Source organism: Mauremys reevesii, linkage group 10 (assembly GCF_016161935.1).
Source record: "Mauremys reevesii isolate NIE-2019 linkage group 10, ASM1616193v1, whole genome shotgun sequence".
NCBI classification, from domain to species: domain Eukaryota; kingdom Metazoa; phylum Chordata; order Testudines; family Geoemydidae; genus Mauremys; species Mauremys reevesii.
In genome coordinates this window covers 8233069-8251813 of record NC_052632.1, presented here as the reverse complement: position 1 = coordinate 8251813, position 18745 = coordinate 8233069, and the positions used below count along the sequence as shown (strand labels likewise).

The window sequence follows — 18745 nt, the reverse complement described above, 5'->3', positions numbered from 1 at the left end:
ATGAACCGACAAAGCTGCAGCCCTGCCAGAACACTGACCGAGTACAGACTGCACGGCTGCTGCTAACTTGCAGATCTGGTGAAAGCGAGCTTTCGTTTCACCCAATTGCCATGCCAACAGCCATTTCCGTAGCTTAGCCTTCCTCGTGATGTCTGTGCTTTGGCAGCGCTGCAGCCTGTGTTCTGCATTCACCTCTCTTTATTGCCTGCCTTGGCAAACACTGTACAAAACAATCCCACCACATTCCCAAATGGCCTTACCTCCTCCACACTGCACACTGCATCCTTCCCATCCGCTGTGTGTCCAGATGTACAAAGAATCCTGTTGTTTTTCTGGCTCGCTTCTGTTTTCGGCGGTATAGTTGACAGGAATGGTGTATTCGTAATGAATTCCATAATTCTGGTCGTGAAATAACAGCACCTGGTGGAGCAGCAGAAGAAAGGCTGTTACGATACACTGCACTGGAAAAGCCAACAGAGTGCAGAGATGGCAAAGCAAGCAATGCTGTCTCAGGCCAACACGTTCAAAGGCGGGTGCTTCAAGAAAGGCCCCCAAATCTTTATTTAGGCACTACAGTCAAAGTGGCCTGATCTTCAGAGGTGCTGACACAAAGGAAAACCACGAGAGCTAGTGCTCAGAGCTTCTGAAAAATCAAGCAACTTATGGTGGTGTCCAAAACCAGGCTTCGGTGTCTAACGTTAAGTACTCAATTTTGAAAAATTTGGCCTTCGCTTTTTTTGGTGTCAGATGTGATGAGTTGGCTTTCGACAGCAGGAAACATTAAATCAGATTGACATTCATAAAGTAACTAATTAAGTTAACGATTGCATGGAATTAAGATGCCATTCATCATACATGCCTTAATTTGTTTTGGGAAGTCAGGCTTGTTGCCAGGCTGATCTATTTATTCAACCTTCTGGGAGGATGGGTGGGTTGGGAGAGAGAGGTGGTTTTTGAGTTTAACATCGTATCACTTCACACTTTAATGGCACGGGAATTTATTAATGCTGCAGAGAGGCGCGTTTAACAGCTTAATCAATAAACAAGTCAAATCATCACCATGGGAAATTGTGCTGACAAGAACGAGTCTGTCCTGAGCTAACTGACAAACCCCACTAATGGGATGTGACTGTCTCTCCCTACACACAGGTATTTTCTGAAGAAAGAAAGAAGGTGCTGGACTTTTTCACATCAAGCACTGACATCAATGGTTCCATTCAAGTTCTCACCTCGCCACGCCGCCGCTGCAGTGATGCTGAGGTGTGAAACCTGCTTCTAACAGGCTCATGTATGACCTCTCCAGCCTCTCTACTCTGTGAAATTCACGAAAAGGGACCACTATAAACGAAAGGAGGGCTGAAGAAGGGTGCCTCGTTATTAGTCATAGTGGGCGTGGAGTTCCGATTCTACTTGGATTTACACACTGGGTCAGATTTGGCTCTCACTTTCACTGAGTAACTCTGGTAAAAGGGGTCCCGCCGGTGTAAAACCAGTGAGAGATAAGAAACAGGCCCACTGCATCTTTTATCTGAATTACTGTGCTATGTAACAGATAGGCAGGAGGGCTTTACTTGCTGACTTTGGAGCACATCTATTTTCTGGCCAAGATTCTCAGTGGGCGTAAATTGGAGTATCTCCTTTGAAGTCAAAGGACCTATGCCAATTTACACCAGCTGAGGATGTGGCCTCTGTGATTTTTAAAAACAGATATAATTACTATTACAACATAACCCCAGTAGCATTAGAACAATAATTTGAACAGGAACCCTCCAGGCACCCACAGGTACGTGCCTTTCTGACTCTTCACTGTTCTGGAAACATATTTTCAACCTGCTAAAAAACCCCAATCAAATAAGGTTTATAAGCACCCATGACCTGGGATGAGGCATAAAACGACAGTTCATGCGCTGGAAGCCTGGACTTGAGTTTAGGGCTGTCTGAATAATTATTTTGGTTCAGTAGCTGAAATAAAAAATCTCCCCAAAATTTCATTGACAGTTGACCTGAAACAATTGTTTTTGTTTTTTCCATTTTTTTATTTCCATCTTTTTGTTTTGTTTTTTTTTTCAAAATAAATCCAACTATATTTCAAAATGAAGTTTTATTTTAATAAAATTGAAGCAAAATGTTTTGACTTTTGTCAATTTTTTTCCAGCCAAAACTATTTGCTAATAGTTTCAGTCAACTCAAAACTGCACTTCAGTGAATAAACGATCTGAAAAATTTTGCCCGGTTTCATCTGAGTTGCGGCAATTGACTCCCTATAAGTCTGTCCGATGAGCACTGTAAGAGCAGCAGGCACGCTGCACCTTTTAGTTGATCTCCACAGTAAACAAGTCCGGACAGAAAAGTTTCTTCCAGGAGGAGTGGGAAACAAAGAGAAGTTTTTGCTTTGGCTACAGAGGAAACTTTGTTTTTCATAGATTCTCAGGCCAGATGGGACCATTGTGATAATCTAGACTGGCCTCCTGTACAGCACAGGCCATAGAACTTCCCACAATAATTCCTAGAGCAGAGCTTTTAGAAAAATAGCCAATGTTCCTTTAAAAATGGTCTGTGATGGAGAATCTGCCATTTTGGTAAACTGTTCCAATGATTAATTATTCTTACTGTTAAAAAAATGACACCTTATTTCTAGTCTGAATTTGTCTAGCTTCAATTTCTAGCCATAGGTCATGTTAGACCTTTCTCTGCTAGACTGAAGAGTCCATTATTAAATATTTCTTCTTCCTTATAGGGTACGTCCATATTACCCGCCCAGGTTGGCGGGTAGCGATCGACTTCTCGGAGTTTGATATATCGCGTCTCATCTAGACGCGATATATCAAATTCCGAACGCGCTCCCGTCGACTCCGGAACTCCACCACCGTGAACGGCGGTGGCGGAGTCGACGGGGGAGCCGCGGACTTCGATCCCACGGCGTCTGGACGGGTAAGTAGTTCGAACTAAGGTAGTTTGAGTTCAGCTACGCTATTCGCGTAGCTGAACTTGCGAACCTTAGTTCGACCCCCGCCCCCAGTGTAGACCAGGCCATAGACTGTAATCAAGTCACCCCGTAACCTTCTCTTTGTAAAGTAAATAGATTGCACTCAAGTCTATCACTATAAGGCATGTTTTATTCTTAGCTGGAAGCCAAAGTTAAGCCCGCAACGGAACACATGATCATCATATTTACAAAGCTTTCTGCAGAATCCAAAACATTGGGCAACAGTCAGCAGAGAACTCAAGTCCTGCCCTGACTTTATTTAAGCACGCGAGGTATGAGCAGCTCATCCGACTGCACTACGGAAACTGTCATGTTTAAAGCATCTCTGTGCTCTGGGAGGGTTTGGTTGCCCTCTGTTGCCAAGAGGAGGTCTAGCATAGGCCTAGCTACACAAACATTCATTTATCCAAGAAATATACTTACAGTAACACATTTGGAGAAACGCCCCAAGTATTAAAAAACAGCTCCTTAAATGAGATCCTTATTATCTCAGTATGGAAACAAAATGAGTGAATCGAAGGGCCCATATGAAACCAATTTCATAGCCACATATAATATGCGTGTGTGCGTGTGTGTGTGTGTGTGTGTAAAATTGATTTCAAATGCAGGTCGTAATAGATTCAGTGAGGCTTCTGGCTCTCTGTCAGTCAAGTGTGTTCCACCGTTGTTTAGACCAGTGGTCTCCAAAGTGGGACGCGCAAGAGGATCCTTGAGGGTGCACGGCAGAGGAGCGCTTCTTTCCCCCCCCTTCGGCAGGTTAACTGATAGGGGTGCACGATCAAAAAAGTTTGGAGACCACTGGTTAGATAAGAGTTTTCTATTTCGAGGTAACTGGTAACCATCCTTTTCATTCTTGTGTTGAAAGAATTAAAACCACTATCCTAGTGCAGGGACAAGATTAATATTTGACTTGAGAAAAGAGTTTCAAATCAATTACGTGCTGTTTTACGTGAGCTTTGTTTATGACTCTCCCAATGACTTTGGGCTGCAGGTTTGTTCTAATGGTCCAATACTGGTCTCTCGCCCATCTTTAAAGTGTATCTGGGGAAGCGGGAGAGAAAGGAAAAAAAATCACCCCTATTAATATCTGACTGAAAAGGTCGGGCTGTATTACAGTAGAACCTCAGAGTTACAGACACCAGAGTTATGAACTGACGGGTCAACCACACACCTCATTTGGAACCAGACAAGACAGTTACCTCCCTTTCGTCACTGTTGTTCTTTGAGATGTGTTGCTCGTTATCCATTCCAAGTAGGTGTGTGCATGCCACGTGCACAGTAGTTGGAAGGTTTTTCCCCTAGCGGTACTCGTCGGGTCAGCTGTGGAGCTGCCTGGAGTCGTGCCTTCATGGCTGTGTATATAGGTACCCACCGACCCATCGCCTCTTCAATTCCTTCTTGCCAGATGTTCCAACAGAGGGGAGGCAGGCAGATATGAACAACACATCTCGAAGAACAACGGTTACGAAAAGGTAAGTAGCCATTTTTGATTCTTTGAGTGCTTGCTCATGTCGATTCCAAGTAGGTGACTCCCAAACAGTTCCTAGGAGGGGTCGGAGTTCATTGAGTCGCAGACTGCAGCACCGCTCTGCCAAATGCAGAATCAGCTCTAGCCTGCTGAGTAATGGCCTAGTGCGACATAAAGGCATGGATCGATGACCATGTTGCTGCCCTGCAGAGGTCTTGACTGGGCACCTGCAGCAGGAATGCTGCTGAGGAAGCCTGCGCTCTTGTGGAGTGTGCTGTTAATAATGGGGCAGGTATCTTTGTTCGGTCGTAGCATGTCCTGATACAGGCCGTGATCCATAAAGAGATCTTTTGGGATGACACTGAAAGCCCTCTCAGTCACTCAGCAATTGTGATGAAGGGTTTTGTTGAATTTCTAAACAGCTTTGTCCACTCAATGTAAAAAGCTAACGCTTGTCTGACATCCAGGGAGTGGAGCATTTGTTCCTGGTTACTAGCATGCGGCTTAGGGAAGAACACTAGAAGAAAAATGTCCTGAGTCATGTGGAATTGCAAAACTATCTTTGGGAGGAAAGCTGGGTGTGGCCGCAACTGTATTTCATCCTTATAAAAAACAGCATAAGGGGACTCGGGTGTCAAGGCCTTAAGCTCAGACACCCTCCTGGCCAAAATTATAGCCACTAGAAATGCCACTTTCCAGGAAAGGTAGAGGAGAGAGCAGGAGAGAGGGCTCAAAAGGAGGGCCCATCAGCCTTGAGAGCACCAGGTTAAGATCTCATGGGGGGGATCGGCTGTCTTACTTGAGGGTACAATCTATCTAGTCTTTTGAGGAAGCGGCAAACCATGGGGTTAGCAAATAGCAGAACCGGGATGGAAAGCCGAGATGGCGGCCAGGTCCACCTTTCTTGATGACACTGCCAGGCCTTGCTGTTTTAGGTGCAGTAAATAGTCCAGGATGAAAGGTATCGATGACTGTAATGGCAGAGTGTCCTTTTGCAGTGACCAAGTCGAGAATCTCTTCCACTTAGTCAGATAAGTGGCTCAAATGGATGGTTTCCTGCTGCCAAGGAGAACCTCCCTAACAGAGTCTGAGCATGTGAGCTCCAAGGGGTTTAGCTACAGAGTTTCCATGCTGTGAGGTGAAGAGACTCTAGATTGGGATGTTGGAGGTGGTCGTGGTCCTGCGTGATCAAGTCCAGGACCAGGGGCAGTGTTATAGGTGTGTCGACCAACTGATGCTCTCTCTCTTTGGACCTTCAGCAAGACCTTGTGAACAAGTGGGAAGTGCAGGAATACATGCAGCAGGTGCTGCAAGGGAGGAGAAAGGCGTCTGCGAGCGAGCCTGGTCTGTGATTCAGGAAGGAACAGAACTGCTGACACTTCTTGTTGCACCGTGTTGTGAATAGGTCTATCTGGGGAAATCCCCACCTTTGCAAAAAAGTTGGTCATGACATCCGGGCGGAGGGACCACTTGTGATTGTGAAATGACCTGCTGAGATGATCGGCCAGTTCGTTCTGGGAACCTGGGAGATATGATGCCTCCAGATGTATCGAATAGGCAATGCCGAAGTCCCACAGCTTGCGGGTTTCCTGGCACAGGGGAGAGAAGCAAGCACCACCCTATCTGTTTATACAGAACATCGCTTTTGTATTGTCTGTGAATAGTGATGCACAATCCTGTCTAGGGGGAGCAGGGTAGAAGCGAGGGGTAGGCTGCGGCTTAAAATGTTTCCTCTGGGGGGCTGGTGTATGAAGCCCCAGAGACTTCAGTGTTGCCCATGAGTCTTTAAGGCTGTGGAGCTTAGAGTCTGTTTGCTCTCAGAAAAGCCATAAGCAGTCAAAAGGCAAGTCTTGAATTGTCTGCTGGATTTTGTGCAGGAGTCCCGACACCTGAAGCCATGAGAAGGAGCTGTTGACTACAGCTGTTGAAATAGTACGGGTTGCTGAGTCTGCCGAATCTAAGGAGGCCTGTAAGGAGGCTTCACGACAACCTTGCCTTCCTTGGGGACAGCAGCAAACTCCGATGGTAGCTCCTTGAATTTAGACAACGTGTTGCAAGAGTTAAAACTGTAGCGGCTAAGGACTGCTTGGTGGTTGGCAATGTGAATCTGGAGCCCCCAAAGCAGAATAAACCTTCCTACCGAAGAAATCCAGCTTCTTTGCCTCCTTGGACTTAGGAGTCAGTCCCGGTTGTCCTTGCCTTTCCTTTCGGTTGGCAGCCGCCACCACAGAGTTCCCGGCTGAGGGTGAGTGAAAAGGCACTTGTACCCTTTCGAAGGCACAAAATACTTCCTCTCCACCCCTTTGGCTGTGTGGAGGAAGAGAGCTGGGCCTATCACCAAGCCCAAGGGTTGGGGTCCAGATCCCTGTCGGTGGTATCGGAGGCACAGGCCCCTCCATCATCATCATCTGTAGCCCGGGAAGGCCAAGAGATGGGCACACAGGCCAGCAACGAGACAGCAGCAGGACACAGCACCGGGGCTGGCACAGGCCTGGAAGCTGGCACTGCTCCCAGCACCACGCGAGACGTGTCGGCACAGGGGGATCTCTACAAGCTGGAGAGTCAGGAAGACCCGGTGCTCCCACAGGCATCTTCCTCATCCTCCCCAATGAGACAGTGGTGAGCACATCCACCACGCTGCCGCCATGGACAACAGAGCCCACCAGGAGTTGCTCAGAAAGGTGGCTCAGAATTTGGGCACACAGGCAGAGGTGTCGGAGGAGACCGACCCTACCGTCAACACTCTGGTGCCTGAAGGTCCCTCGAGGGTGGCTTTGCTCCTCATTAAGACCATCCAGAACCCTGGTGTGCGTGTGTGTGTTGGGGGGGGGCAGACATGAAGGGATTTTGCCTAGAGCCCAGGGATGGATTAATCTGGCCCCACAAATAACTCCAGGAAACCTGGCCACAAAGCTCTGACAGCTCCGTGGAGCGAGGGGAGCAGAGCTGGTAGCCAGTGAGTGTGGGGTGCAGACAAGAGACCAGCTCTGCCCAACTGCTCCCTGTGCCAGTCTGTTACCAGAGCGAATCACACACAGAGTGTTTTGTTCAGAGTTACCAACATTTCAGAGTTACGAATAACCTCCATTCCCGAGGGGTTTGTAACTCTGAGGTTCTACTGTATAATGAATAGGGCTTATGGAGAAGCTTCCTAGTAATACAATCCTTTTTGTTGTTATTTTATTGGATATTTGCGGGGAGGTGTCTTTTTTTTTTGTTTCCATTTAACAAAAAAAAGATACACAGCAATGCTCAAGTTTTCAAAATGACAGCACCAGAATCTACTGCTGTGAGCCTCAACCAAGGAAAACCTTGGAATAGTCAGATCTAGCCACAAAAGGTACAGGAATCTTACACAACATTTTTACAAACCTGAGCTCAGGCAAATTCATATTTTATATGGTGCCCCGAGGACAGACAGTTCTTCAGTAACATACAGGCTACTTTGTAAGAGGTTTGGTTTCAGGGTGGAAAGTCTGGATCTAAGCCAAACTGTGAAGCTGACATTCTTAATGTTGAAGAAGTCACCATGGAAATTTGACTTTTTAAAAGTGCTAATAGAAAATATAGGCCCAAGTCTTTTAGCTTTATATGCACAAACCAAGAGTTTCATGAATAAATGAAATGTGCCCTTTTGAATACTGAGGAATAATCTCAGTTCAGCTTTGCCACTGGCCTGCTGTGTGACCCGTGCAAGTCACTCCACACCTCTTCCCGAAAATGGGAATAACGACACTTCCCTTCTTTTGTAAAGCATTTTGAGAGCTGCATGTGAAAAGCAAGGTGAAGAGGGAAGGGTTAATATTCTTATACCTTTTTTGTGAAAAGTTCATGGTAGCGCTGAGCTTTTCAAACAGTACAATGAAAATGAAAACTAGAGCAGTGCAAAGCAGATTAAAAAGGGGCCCTACAAATTTAGGTGAGGAAAAGCAGAACCGTTTGATTTTTAGCAATGTCTAAAAGAAGGGCTGGGGCAGGCAGATCCTGGCAAGAAAGTCACAGAGAAAGGAAACAGTGCCTAGAAAAATTAAAGTGAACAGAAAATAGAAGCTAGAGGCAGCAGTGCATACTTCACAATACTCCGTGCTTTTATAGTGTCTTCTATCCCTGAATTGCAAACATTCACGTATTAACATCCATGGGAGGCAGGGGTATTATTATCCCCATTTTACAGATGGAGAAACTAAGTCAGAGAGAGATTACATGACTTGCCCAAAGTTACACACTGAGCCAGTGACAGAGCTGGGAAAAGCTTCCCAATCTCCTGACCCAAGAGGTCTCTTGACTCACATTGCTTCAGTGTTTCTAAAATAACATCCTGTGTAAACAGAGACTATGCTGAACCAGAGCAAAGAAATGTAACAGTTCTCAATCCATTCAATATATAATTCAAGATGATTTTTGTGTGTAAATCAATACACAGTGCCCAATTTGCACAGGTCATGTGTTTTGTACATACACAAAATGTGCATCTTTTATTACCTGTGTGAGCAAAAGGTCATTTAAACAGAGAAACATACACTGGTGTCAGTCAACTAGGAAGTCGAGCCAATGTCCTTTTACATGTGCAAATGGTTCTGTGCACAAAACACAGAGGCCCTTGGAAAACTGGGTCTGTACCAGTGTCTTTATGTCTCATTATGTAAGGTACCTCACAGTGTGAAGCTTCTATGGAGATTGCAAGCTGACACAAAATAGACCTTAACTGAGATGTAAGTGTTGCCCCTGTAACCCTGCAAAAGAAATCAGGGGGAGAAGCAATAGATTTTCCTTAAAACCCTGGGGAGGAAGCAAATAGTTTAAGCTGAACTTTGAGCTTGGATATAAATCCTTTATGTTGCATCACTTAAGAAACATAAACAAAGGATATAAAGTTACCATCAAGTGCAGTGGTATTTTAGTTGGTCCTTTGGCAGACATTTTCTCCCATAGACCCCTTCGCACGTACCGGACAGTAGTGCCTGCGATCTGAAACTCACCAGGAAGCTCAATTTTCCAGTCGCTGTTAATGGATCTCTTACTGGAATCTTTTAAAGCTGGAAAGAATCAAACACAATGGAAGGAAATGAAAGCAATTCCATAATTAAAAGATAGACCCACAGTGATTCAGCATCAGCCCACTTCAGCTGCAAGATGCCGTAGCCTTGTACCAGATGGGAGTTTAAAGGAAAAATAGAGCATTTAGTTTTAGCTGAGGAGTTACAAAGTAGCTAAACTGTGCACATTCTGCATTTCAGCGTAGGAAGGCATCTCTAATTACATTAAAATTGCTATTATGTAACATTAATGTCGTGTAAACTGGAAATGCTGAAGTTCTGCTACCCTAATTGTTCGGATCTGATTTCTAAAGAATCAAAGTCCTCTGGATTCTGAACATCGAGACATTTTCTCTGTCACTCCACTGCCAGGAAATTAAGGGTGGGGGTGGAGTGGGGGGAACAGCAGTGCTGTGCAGTACCCGTTTACAAATGGAACAGAAGGAAGAATGATTACATGGTGCCCTTGTAAAGATACTACCAGTACCAGGCTAGATGGCCCAACTCTAACTTACACTGGGGGACTCCTGCATCCAGTCATCCCACTGCAATCAGTAGTGATAGAACAGGGGATTTCAAACTAGGGGTCAGGACCTCTCAGGGGGTCCCGAGGTTATTCCGGGAGGGGGGTCGCAAGCTGTCAGCCTCCAACTGAAACCCCGCTTTGCCACCAGCATTTATAATGGTGTTAAATATATAAAAAGTGTTTTTCATTTATAAAGTGGGGGTCACATTCGGAGGCTTGCTGTATGAAAGGGATCACCAGGCCAAAAGTCAGAGAACCACTGTGATCGAATGAGTTCTCACCAACATGAGCAATGCTTGTACAAGGTATTTGTTACCTGATGCATATCAGGAGAACATACACATTAAAGGCATATCCTCACAGACGTTTATCTCCAAAATTTCTCTTCTGTAAAAGCAACTAGGATTACTAGGAATTTTTCTATTAACTTTCAATGAAACGAGCTTTCATTTGGGTTTAAATGTAACCTTGGAGCATTGTACTAGTGCACAAGAGCCAGAATGCTAAAGTGACGAGATTCTGACTAGGAAAAGAATGGAACTTACTAGCCCATTTTTCTTGTTCAAGCTGAGTGAAGTGCAAACAGTAAACAGAGAGGATAATTAGTGAACAGTCAATCAGATGCATATAATTATTTCAATAATAATCTAATATGGTATTAGTAATACAAGTTACATTTTAGACGTACAACATCATTATATTTATTTATATATGTATGTGTATATAAACAAACTGTAATGTGCTTTACATTTAAAATATATATGTAAACTTTAAAATAGCATTAGTAATGAAACTGTTCTAGAAAGCAATCTTTTGTCATTTGGGATTTTGGAAATTAATGTTTCCTCCACTCAAAGCAACTACATTATTATAAAGATTACACTCAAGTCTAAGCACTCGTTTTGTAACCTTTGAAAGAGTATTGATGCCGGTAGATTAGATAGATCCAGATACCAACGCAGCAAGCACAATATAAGAACTTGATAGAACAGAATAGCTATTTGATCCCCTTTGATTGTCTGAGGCTTGCAAACCAGCCATAAGCTAATCTCATGCTTTCCTTTCTCTCCTTGAAGCTTGCAGACTTGCTGTGTTACACTTTCAAAGCTATTAAAATTGGCAGCTGTAGAGTGAAAAAGAATCAAAACACTGCTGGCTTTAAACAGACTCCTGGTTTATGAGACAAGACTTGTACATTATTATCTAGGCTGCTCATCTTGCACCTGATTGAAGTCTGACATTTTAGCAGTTGGGTCCAAGAAATTCTTGCTGAAATCAGTAAATAGTGAAATGTATTCAGAACGCCAATCATTTCAGAACACTCATCTTTCATTAACTCTCACTTTTCCTTCTACCTGCAGCTACACAATTTTTGCCTAGTATTTTTTAAGTTTTCCTAAATAATTTCCTAAACCTTTCTTGGGCAAAAAGGAAACAAAATCTCTGTGTTGGTTATGAGCTCCAGAAACATGTTTGAAGATTTGCAAGCGTCAAAGAATATATATTTTTTTAGTTTATGTGAGCTTCCATAATGAAGATGTTGGATGGATTCTTTGACCCAACTCTTAGGGCTGAATCAGGAAGGAGGGGTCAAGGTATGTCGGGGGCAGGAGGACATGGAGTGGACTGTGTTCTGCCCAATCTTCAGCCAGGTGTGTGACCCCTATGGGACCATTCCAGCTAGCACAATTTAGAGTTGCCCATAGGCTGCTCTAAATTATTTCAGGGGCCATTTTGGTCCTGGCAGACCCAGCATCAGGGAAACAGAAAAGTAGCTTCCAGTCATTTCCTCCATTCCATCTACATTAAGCTTATGTTCAGCATCTAGCTGGATGTCCTGTCTGCTCTGAGGCCTGCAACGTAGGGAGCTAAGGCAAGTGATGCCTTGGCAACTCTTGGTCTAGATGGAAGCAGGTCAAGCTGTAAAGGTGCAGACAGAGCAGGTGATACACCAAATAGCCTGGTACACCAAAAACCCTCTTCAAAATCTTTGTGAGGCGCGCGTGTGCGAATGCTGTGCAGGGCTAGCCCTTTGACAGTCCTGTCAGGGCTAAATGTCCACCTGCCTGGGTGTGCCTATATGCCTTTTGAACACAAGCATCCTTTTGGATGGACACAAAAGTGCTGTTTCAGCCACAGCCTAAAGCCCTGTAGGTTTACTAGGTGAAATTTCTCTCTGAGCTCCAGTACTGTGCCCAGACTGATGTATATACTCTCATGTCTGGGCACAATACACCAGGGCTGGATACAGGGACTCAGTTTATTAATTTGGGGCCTGATCTAAAGCCCATCAAAGTCCTTCCCTTGACACTGATGGGATTAGCATCAGGCCCTTGTACGGGTTAACCACAAATCAACAGGGCCTCCATCAGTCAACAAATACCCCACAGCTCTGAGGCTATGCCGATGCCGCACACCAAGTCTGGGTCTGAGGGACCCGGCCTTGTGGAGTCAGTATTTCCAAGCCCGAGCTTGAGCATCCACGTTGCATGGTAGACCTGGGTCTCAGAGCCGTGCTAACGCAACCATACTGCACCATGCAGACCTTCTGACTTGGGTCTGCAGCTTGACCTGTGTCCACACTGCAGAATGACAGGGCCTGGACTGAGTCTCAGAAAGCATGTCTACACAGAGATCAAAGACCCAAGGCTGGCCTGGTTCAGCCCTCAGGCTCATTGGGGTAAGAACTCTGGGGCTGAAAAATTGCTGAGTAGATGTTTGGGTTTGGGCTGCAGCTTGAGCTCTGGGACCCTGCAATGAAGGACGGTCCCAGAGTTTGGCTCAAGCCCGAACGTCTACACAGCAATTTTTAGTCCTGCAGACCAAGCCCAGTGAGCCTGAGTCAGTTGACTTGGGCAAACCGCAGCTGTGCCATGGGTCTTTTATCCCCATGTAGATGTGCCCAGAGAGACTCAGGCTCTGATCCCTAGCCCCCAGCAGGGTCCTAGGGCCTGGGTGCTTGCTGACCCAAGTCAGACTGATTTGTGTGTGGATGGAGAGGGGGCTTGGGCTCAAACCTGAGTCAGAGCCCAGGCTCAGCATGCAATGTACACAGACCCTAAGGGACCAAACCTGTTTCCCTTTCATATCCCACTGAAATAAACGGAAGGGTTGTGTGCATCAGGACAGCACCAGTGCAGAAAACTCCTCCATAAAATAACCCAGTTGTGAAAGCAAGACAGACCCTCATGCAGGAAGTCAGTCATTTAAAAATACTATTAAGAGGCAAAGGTATTTGGAATTTCATCTATTTCCTTCCAGAAAAGGCTACTGTGTGTACAAATGCTACTTCAACTCTCCAGCTATTGAAAGACGACTCCGTCCGTGGGGATGTTGAACAACTGCAGCTTTTCAAATTAATTTTTGTGACTTCCAGATTCTTCAGGTTACTGGGGAGGGAATGTTATTCCAAGGACTTTGGGATGAAAGCAAAATTATTGAGAGGTAGAGGGGCAAGCTGGCAAAGCCTGATTGTATGGGAAGAAAATTCCAGGCCACAATCTCGGTGGAGAGTCAAGTGCCATGTATCCAAACCGTTTTGCCCATCCAGATACTGGGTATTGAGCAGAGTGGCCTGCGGGTGTTTTTCATCCACTGGATAGTTTTCTAATTTCAAGGTTAATTGTGTCTCCTGGCCAGACTGCTCTTTAATAACATTTTCTTAACCGTTAATGATTGAGTCCCAGTTTATTAACTTTCTGTCAAAATTATGACCCTTGCTTCTAATTAACTAAATGAGCAGGGGTGTGACCCAAACCCTATTTGAATCAATGGAAAGGCTCCCACCTGCTTGCTTGGGTTTTGGCTCAGGCCCCACCAACTAGCAAGCTCTGCATGCCTTTGGTACGCTCCACGTTGTTCTTTAATATACTTAGGTCAGGACATGAACCTCCCTGTCAACAGCAAGACAAGGCTGACTTGCTTTTTTTTCTTGTGGAGGAGGGATAGCTCAGTGGTTTGAGCACTGGCCTGCTAAACCCAGGGTTGTGAGTTCAATCCTTGAGGGGACCACTTAGGGATCTGGGGCAAAAATCAGTACTTGGTCTTGCTAGTGAAGGCAGGGGGCTGGACTCAATGACCTTTCAAGGTCCCTTCCAGTTCTAGGAGATTGGTATATCTCCAATTATTAATCTAGCGTGAGTCATGTTTGTAATGACAAGAGACCACTGCCTATAGACCTGCCCTTGCCTCTGGCTGCTCAGTAGTCAGGCAACATTTGACATCCATAAGGGCTATTACTAAGTGGTGTGCTTCAAGCAACGAGAGGCCAGATTCCCCACACCCCCACACAGGAGGGGCTCAGCAGGAGGACATTTCTGTGAGGTTCTCCGTCCTGGGGATTCTTACCAAAGTGTTCTGACAGGGCACAGAGTTTACTCCCCTGGTGGAACTGGCAAGAGGTCTGACCTCATGGATCTGGAGAAGCTGGAGAAGGTTGAAAGAGATCCAGGAAGAGGACTGGTGCCTCAACACTCTGCTGCAGACTGAAACTGGCATAAACAATGGCTCTCAGCAGCATGAACATGACCAGCTCAGGGATAATGCCGTATCCAATTAAAGTCATGGGTGGAATGTAATTCTCTCTATTGGAATATGGCTACTTCCTGAGCTACTGAGACAAGCATGCCTACTCTTGTGAAAAGGTCCATGAGAGCTTTAATGAGCAGAAAGGCAGCACACTGCATTCCCTAAGATTAGGAATCAATTCTGACTCAGAGGGAAGCTCGACCCTTGCTGAAACACCAGCACTCCATGTTTAATCTCTGAGGTCTTCCATCTGGGGAATGGCCATGTCTTACTTGAGGGAGTCTTAGGGTTGGCAGGTTTTGATCCCTGCTTGCTCAGCATCCAAGCGGAACGAGCACTAAGGAACAGCAACAACACTTGGTTCTTACCACATGGAGTATTTTGCAAGCAGGGATCTCAAAACATTTTGCAAAGGAGGGGAAGTGTCCTTATTTCCATTTTGCAGACAGGAACACTGAGTCACAGAGAGGTGAAGAGATGTGTACAGGATCACCCAGTGGCTCAGAGCTGTGAAGAGAACCGAGGGGGTAGAGTCTCTTCTCTACCAAGACCTGCTTGTCAGTGTGGGCAGGCAAGCTCAATCAGGAAACTGATTATGGCTTCCTGATCCTCAGTCAGCCCTGTCCTCAGTGTAAATTAGAGCAGCCTAAAGGTTACTCTAATTTATGACAGTTGGCTGTGGTACTCCCAGGATGATATACCTGCTGTGAATAACAGGAACATAACTCCACCCTTGCCTCTGCCCCTGCCCCGAGGTGGGGGTGGTAGATGGTTTATGGAGCCAGCTCTGCCAGCTTTACACCAAATGTGAATTCCTGTCAGAGCCAGGCCGCGGGCAGTTGCTAAGTTGTGGTCAGAAAATGAGTAGTGGGGTCAGCGTCGAGGTAGGTCAGGATATCAGGAAGTTGGGGGTCATGCACCAAGTTGAAGGCGGCAGGTGAATAGAAGAGTCAGGATATCAGGAAGTTGGGTCAGGTGCCAGGTTACAGACAGCAAGCAAATAGCAAAGTCAAGAACAAACCAGGCTTGGAAGCTGGAGTTTAGGGGCTACAGCAAGCAGGGTCTGGAGTGGAAGCAGGCAGGCAGTCTGCTTGGTTACTCAGCCAGCTCCCCATGATGGCTTCCTGGTTTAAAAACTAGCAACAGCCAACCAGTGAGCTGGAAGGGGCCACCATTCAGACCCTGCTGGGCAGGACTTCCTGCAGAACCCAGTTTCATGGGGTCCTCAAGGGGAAACCCAACCTAAGCAACCAGTGGTGTTGCGGATGAGTCGGTACCTCAGAACTCCCAGGTTCCAGTCCAGCCGCGTCTTACAATTTCCTTCGTTTAGGGGAATTCTCAACTTGCAGTTGTGGCCAGATTGCAGCTCAAAGGGTCCAGAAAAAGGGCAGTGAATCTAACCCATTGTCTCCTGACTCCCAGTTCAGTACACTATCCATGGAATCATGCTGCCTCTAAATATCAAATCAGTTATTCACAAGATCCTCCAGCATCTTCCCATTGCACCAGAAATGTCTCACCAATCACCAAACCAAGTCTCTTCACCTGACCTGAATCCCAACTCTTGTCTGTCTAAGATTGTGATCTCTGGGGGAGAGGGAAGGTGTCTACAGGAATGGTTAACTGTAAGTAGCTAGGTCAGACTACTAATGGGATGTGGTTTCACTCAGGAGGTAGCAGGCATTTGCCTTCTCTCATGCTTAGCTTTGTGGCTCAACATTGTATAGTAGAGGATTAAAACAAAACCCAAAAGCCCTTAACTTCTCTTTTCCTTTCAGGCTGGAAGACAGGAACTGACTAATCAACCTAATCCTAAACCTGGCATCCAGTCAGATCTTTATTTCCACTTGCAGTTCCTCCAACTCACTTCCGAGCTCATGGACGCAAGCTGCCGAGGCGTTTCCTGTTCAAGGTGGTTCTTTAGCATGAAAGCCAACCGAGCCAGCCAGCCAGCGTGGGCTGAACGTAGGTGGAGGGAAATTATTCCGGAACTGCTCCCAGCAAATGGAATAATGATTCCAAATTAAGCAGGGTTCCAAAGTGTTGCACCCAGCCCTGAGTGGAAACAAGGCCTGATTGGACTAAACTTGATGAGTGAAACTAACACAGGGAACCTTTCCAAAATTAGTCCCTTTGTTATAATGAGTGCAGAGCCCTTGTGCCTTATTAAAGCTACAGTGCCTGGAATTTGATTCCCCAATTATTATCTTGTATATCTTGTTGGAGACTCACTGTTGCTATTCTTGGGCTTAGATTAACAAGACTGCATAATTCTTCCTGTCTGATCACTGACATTGGAAACAGACAGCTCTGGAAGATACAATAAGATCCTCCTGGCTACTGAATATGAGCTACAGATCTGAAAAAATATTGGGAAACTTCAGCGTAGCAAGAGCATCATCATGCACTGCAGCTGGGAAAAAACTCTTGGCCCTTTATTTAAAAGCACAGATATTTTAACCTCTCTGTAAAACTGGACTGCAAGTATTGTGGGAAGATCCCTGTTTCAAGGTGTCTCAGCACTCCTGCTCCCAGGTGCGGTAGGCCAGAGATGTGCAAAAATAGAAAAAATATAGGGAAAAGCTGCTTGGACCTTTATGAATCTCAAAACTGGATTGGTTCAAGTTTCGGGGAAGATCTCTGGGAAGGAACCAGTCTCATTTTATCTGAACAGTATTTCTTATCTTCCGATAAGGTAGATGCATGCAGGGGCAACATTTGCTCTCAGTCATAGCCAAACCTGTTGGTGTAGCACTTGTTGAGGTTACATCTGTGCAAGTAAGCAGGGTTACAGCATTGTAACTGAGGACCGACTTTAGCCCTAAATATTCAGTGCAAGCTTCTCAGTACTAGAACTCCAGCTGATAAAACTAAAACCCCCTAATAAACACTCTATATGAAGCCCGTGGAAACAAACAAACAAGACAGGCTTCCGAAAGCAGAGCCTTTGCAAAGCTCGAGGAAACACTGGCTCTTATTGTTCCACCAATGGTTTGATATGTCAAACATCTTATGTGTAGGCATAATCTTCGTCCAGAAAACCAGCTGCCACATTAGCAGAAATAACAGCAACAGTGACACATGCTTCCTACAGAGGAATGGTGCCACAAATGCCAGTTTTATAATACAAGGCACAGCCCATCTCAGAGTTGAATGGCAGGGGCTGTTTTTTTCTTAATTGCATTTTAGCTTTATTCATCACGTGGTACGTACTCTGGAAGATAGACAGGGCAGATGGGGTGACAGCCAAGGAGAAGCACTCTTGCTGAGTGTTCCTTGCCAACTCTGGTGCCATCCCAAGACGCAGGAAAATAGCAGAACTAGTGCAAAACTCTTAAGACACAATCAGCCTGCGAAAGCTTTCTGCAGCCTCCTGTATCCCGATATCTGCAACTAACTGGCATCTAAGAAAAAGGGTTCTGATGAAGGAGCACATGGGAGTCAGGAAACCTGGGTTCTATTTGCAGCTCTGCCACTGACTCACTTTTTTGGCTATGGCAAGAGTCACATCACTTCTGTGTGCCTCAGTTCCACCATCTGTAAAAAAGGGGGGGTCAAATGCTCATTCTCCCATGTGGAGTTACGGCCATTCTCTATTATTTGTTCTGGTAGCACCCACCATTGGAGAGGGGACAGTCCCTGAGCCGAAGAAGAGTGGAAGAGACGGAACAGGCGGATGGGACAACATCTAAGTAAGGTGGTAACACACCGAGCGGTCGGAGTGAGAACTACATAACCATTAATCCTGGTTTGCCCCAAATGGGAATACTCTGGTGAGGAAAGACTGCGGGACCTGGCCCTAATGGAAGCACGCAGTTAATGTGGTGAGGGGAGCCAGATAAACTGATGGGCAAATAGACAGAAAATAAAGGATTCAGGGGGCGTACATGCTTATCAATAGCAACAAAACCCCGGAGGTGAACCTGCTGGGAATTTTAAACCACAAAGGTTCAACAAACGTCAGAGACGGCTTTGATTGTTCTCTTCTCCTGCCTTAACCGGACATGGAATTGTGGCACGGCATAGAACAGTTAAAAGCTCAGCTCAGCTTATTACCTTCCTTGCAACAGTGTTTCTACTTGGCCATGCACTATCTATATGTTTGAATGAGAGGAAGAATGGTCCGGTGATTAGGATTAAATTCCCTACTCTGCCACTTCGTCTTTCTGTTCCCTATCTGTGCAATGGGGATTGCAACACTT

General features: G+C 45.6%; 1 protein-coding gene across 5 annotated transcripts in view; it reads right to left on the bottom strand.

Moving 5' to 3' along the window:
• ADAMTS17 (ADAM metallopeptidase with thrombospondin type 1 motif 17) overlaps positions 1-18745 on the bottom strand; it is a 265853-nt gene that overhangs the window by 63313 nt on the left and 183795 nt on the right. For all 5 annotated transcript variants that reach the window (XM_039492977.1, XM_039492975.1, XM_039492976.1 and 2 more), the window contains 2 exons: positions 9333-9490; positions 261-420 (listed from right to left, as the gene is read on the bottom strand). In XM_039492977.1, coding sequence (XP_039348911.1) covers positions 261-420; positions 9333-9490 — 318 coding nt within the window. The remainder of the gene's footprint in view (positions 1-260; positions 421-9332; positions 9491-18745) is intronic.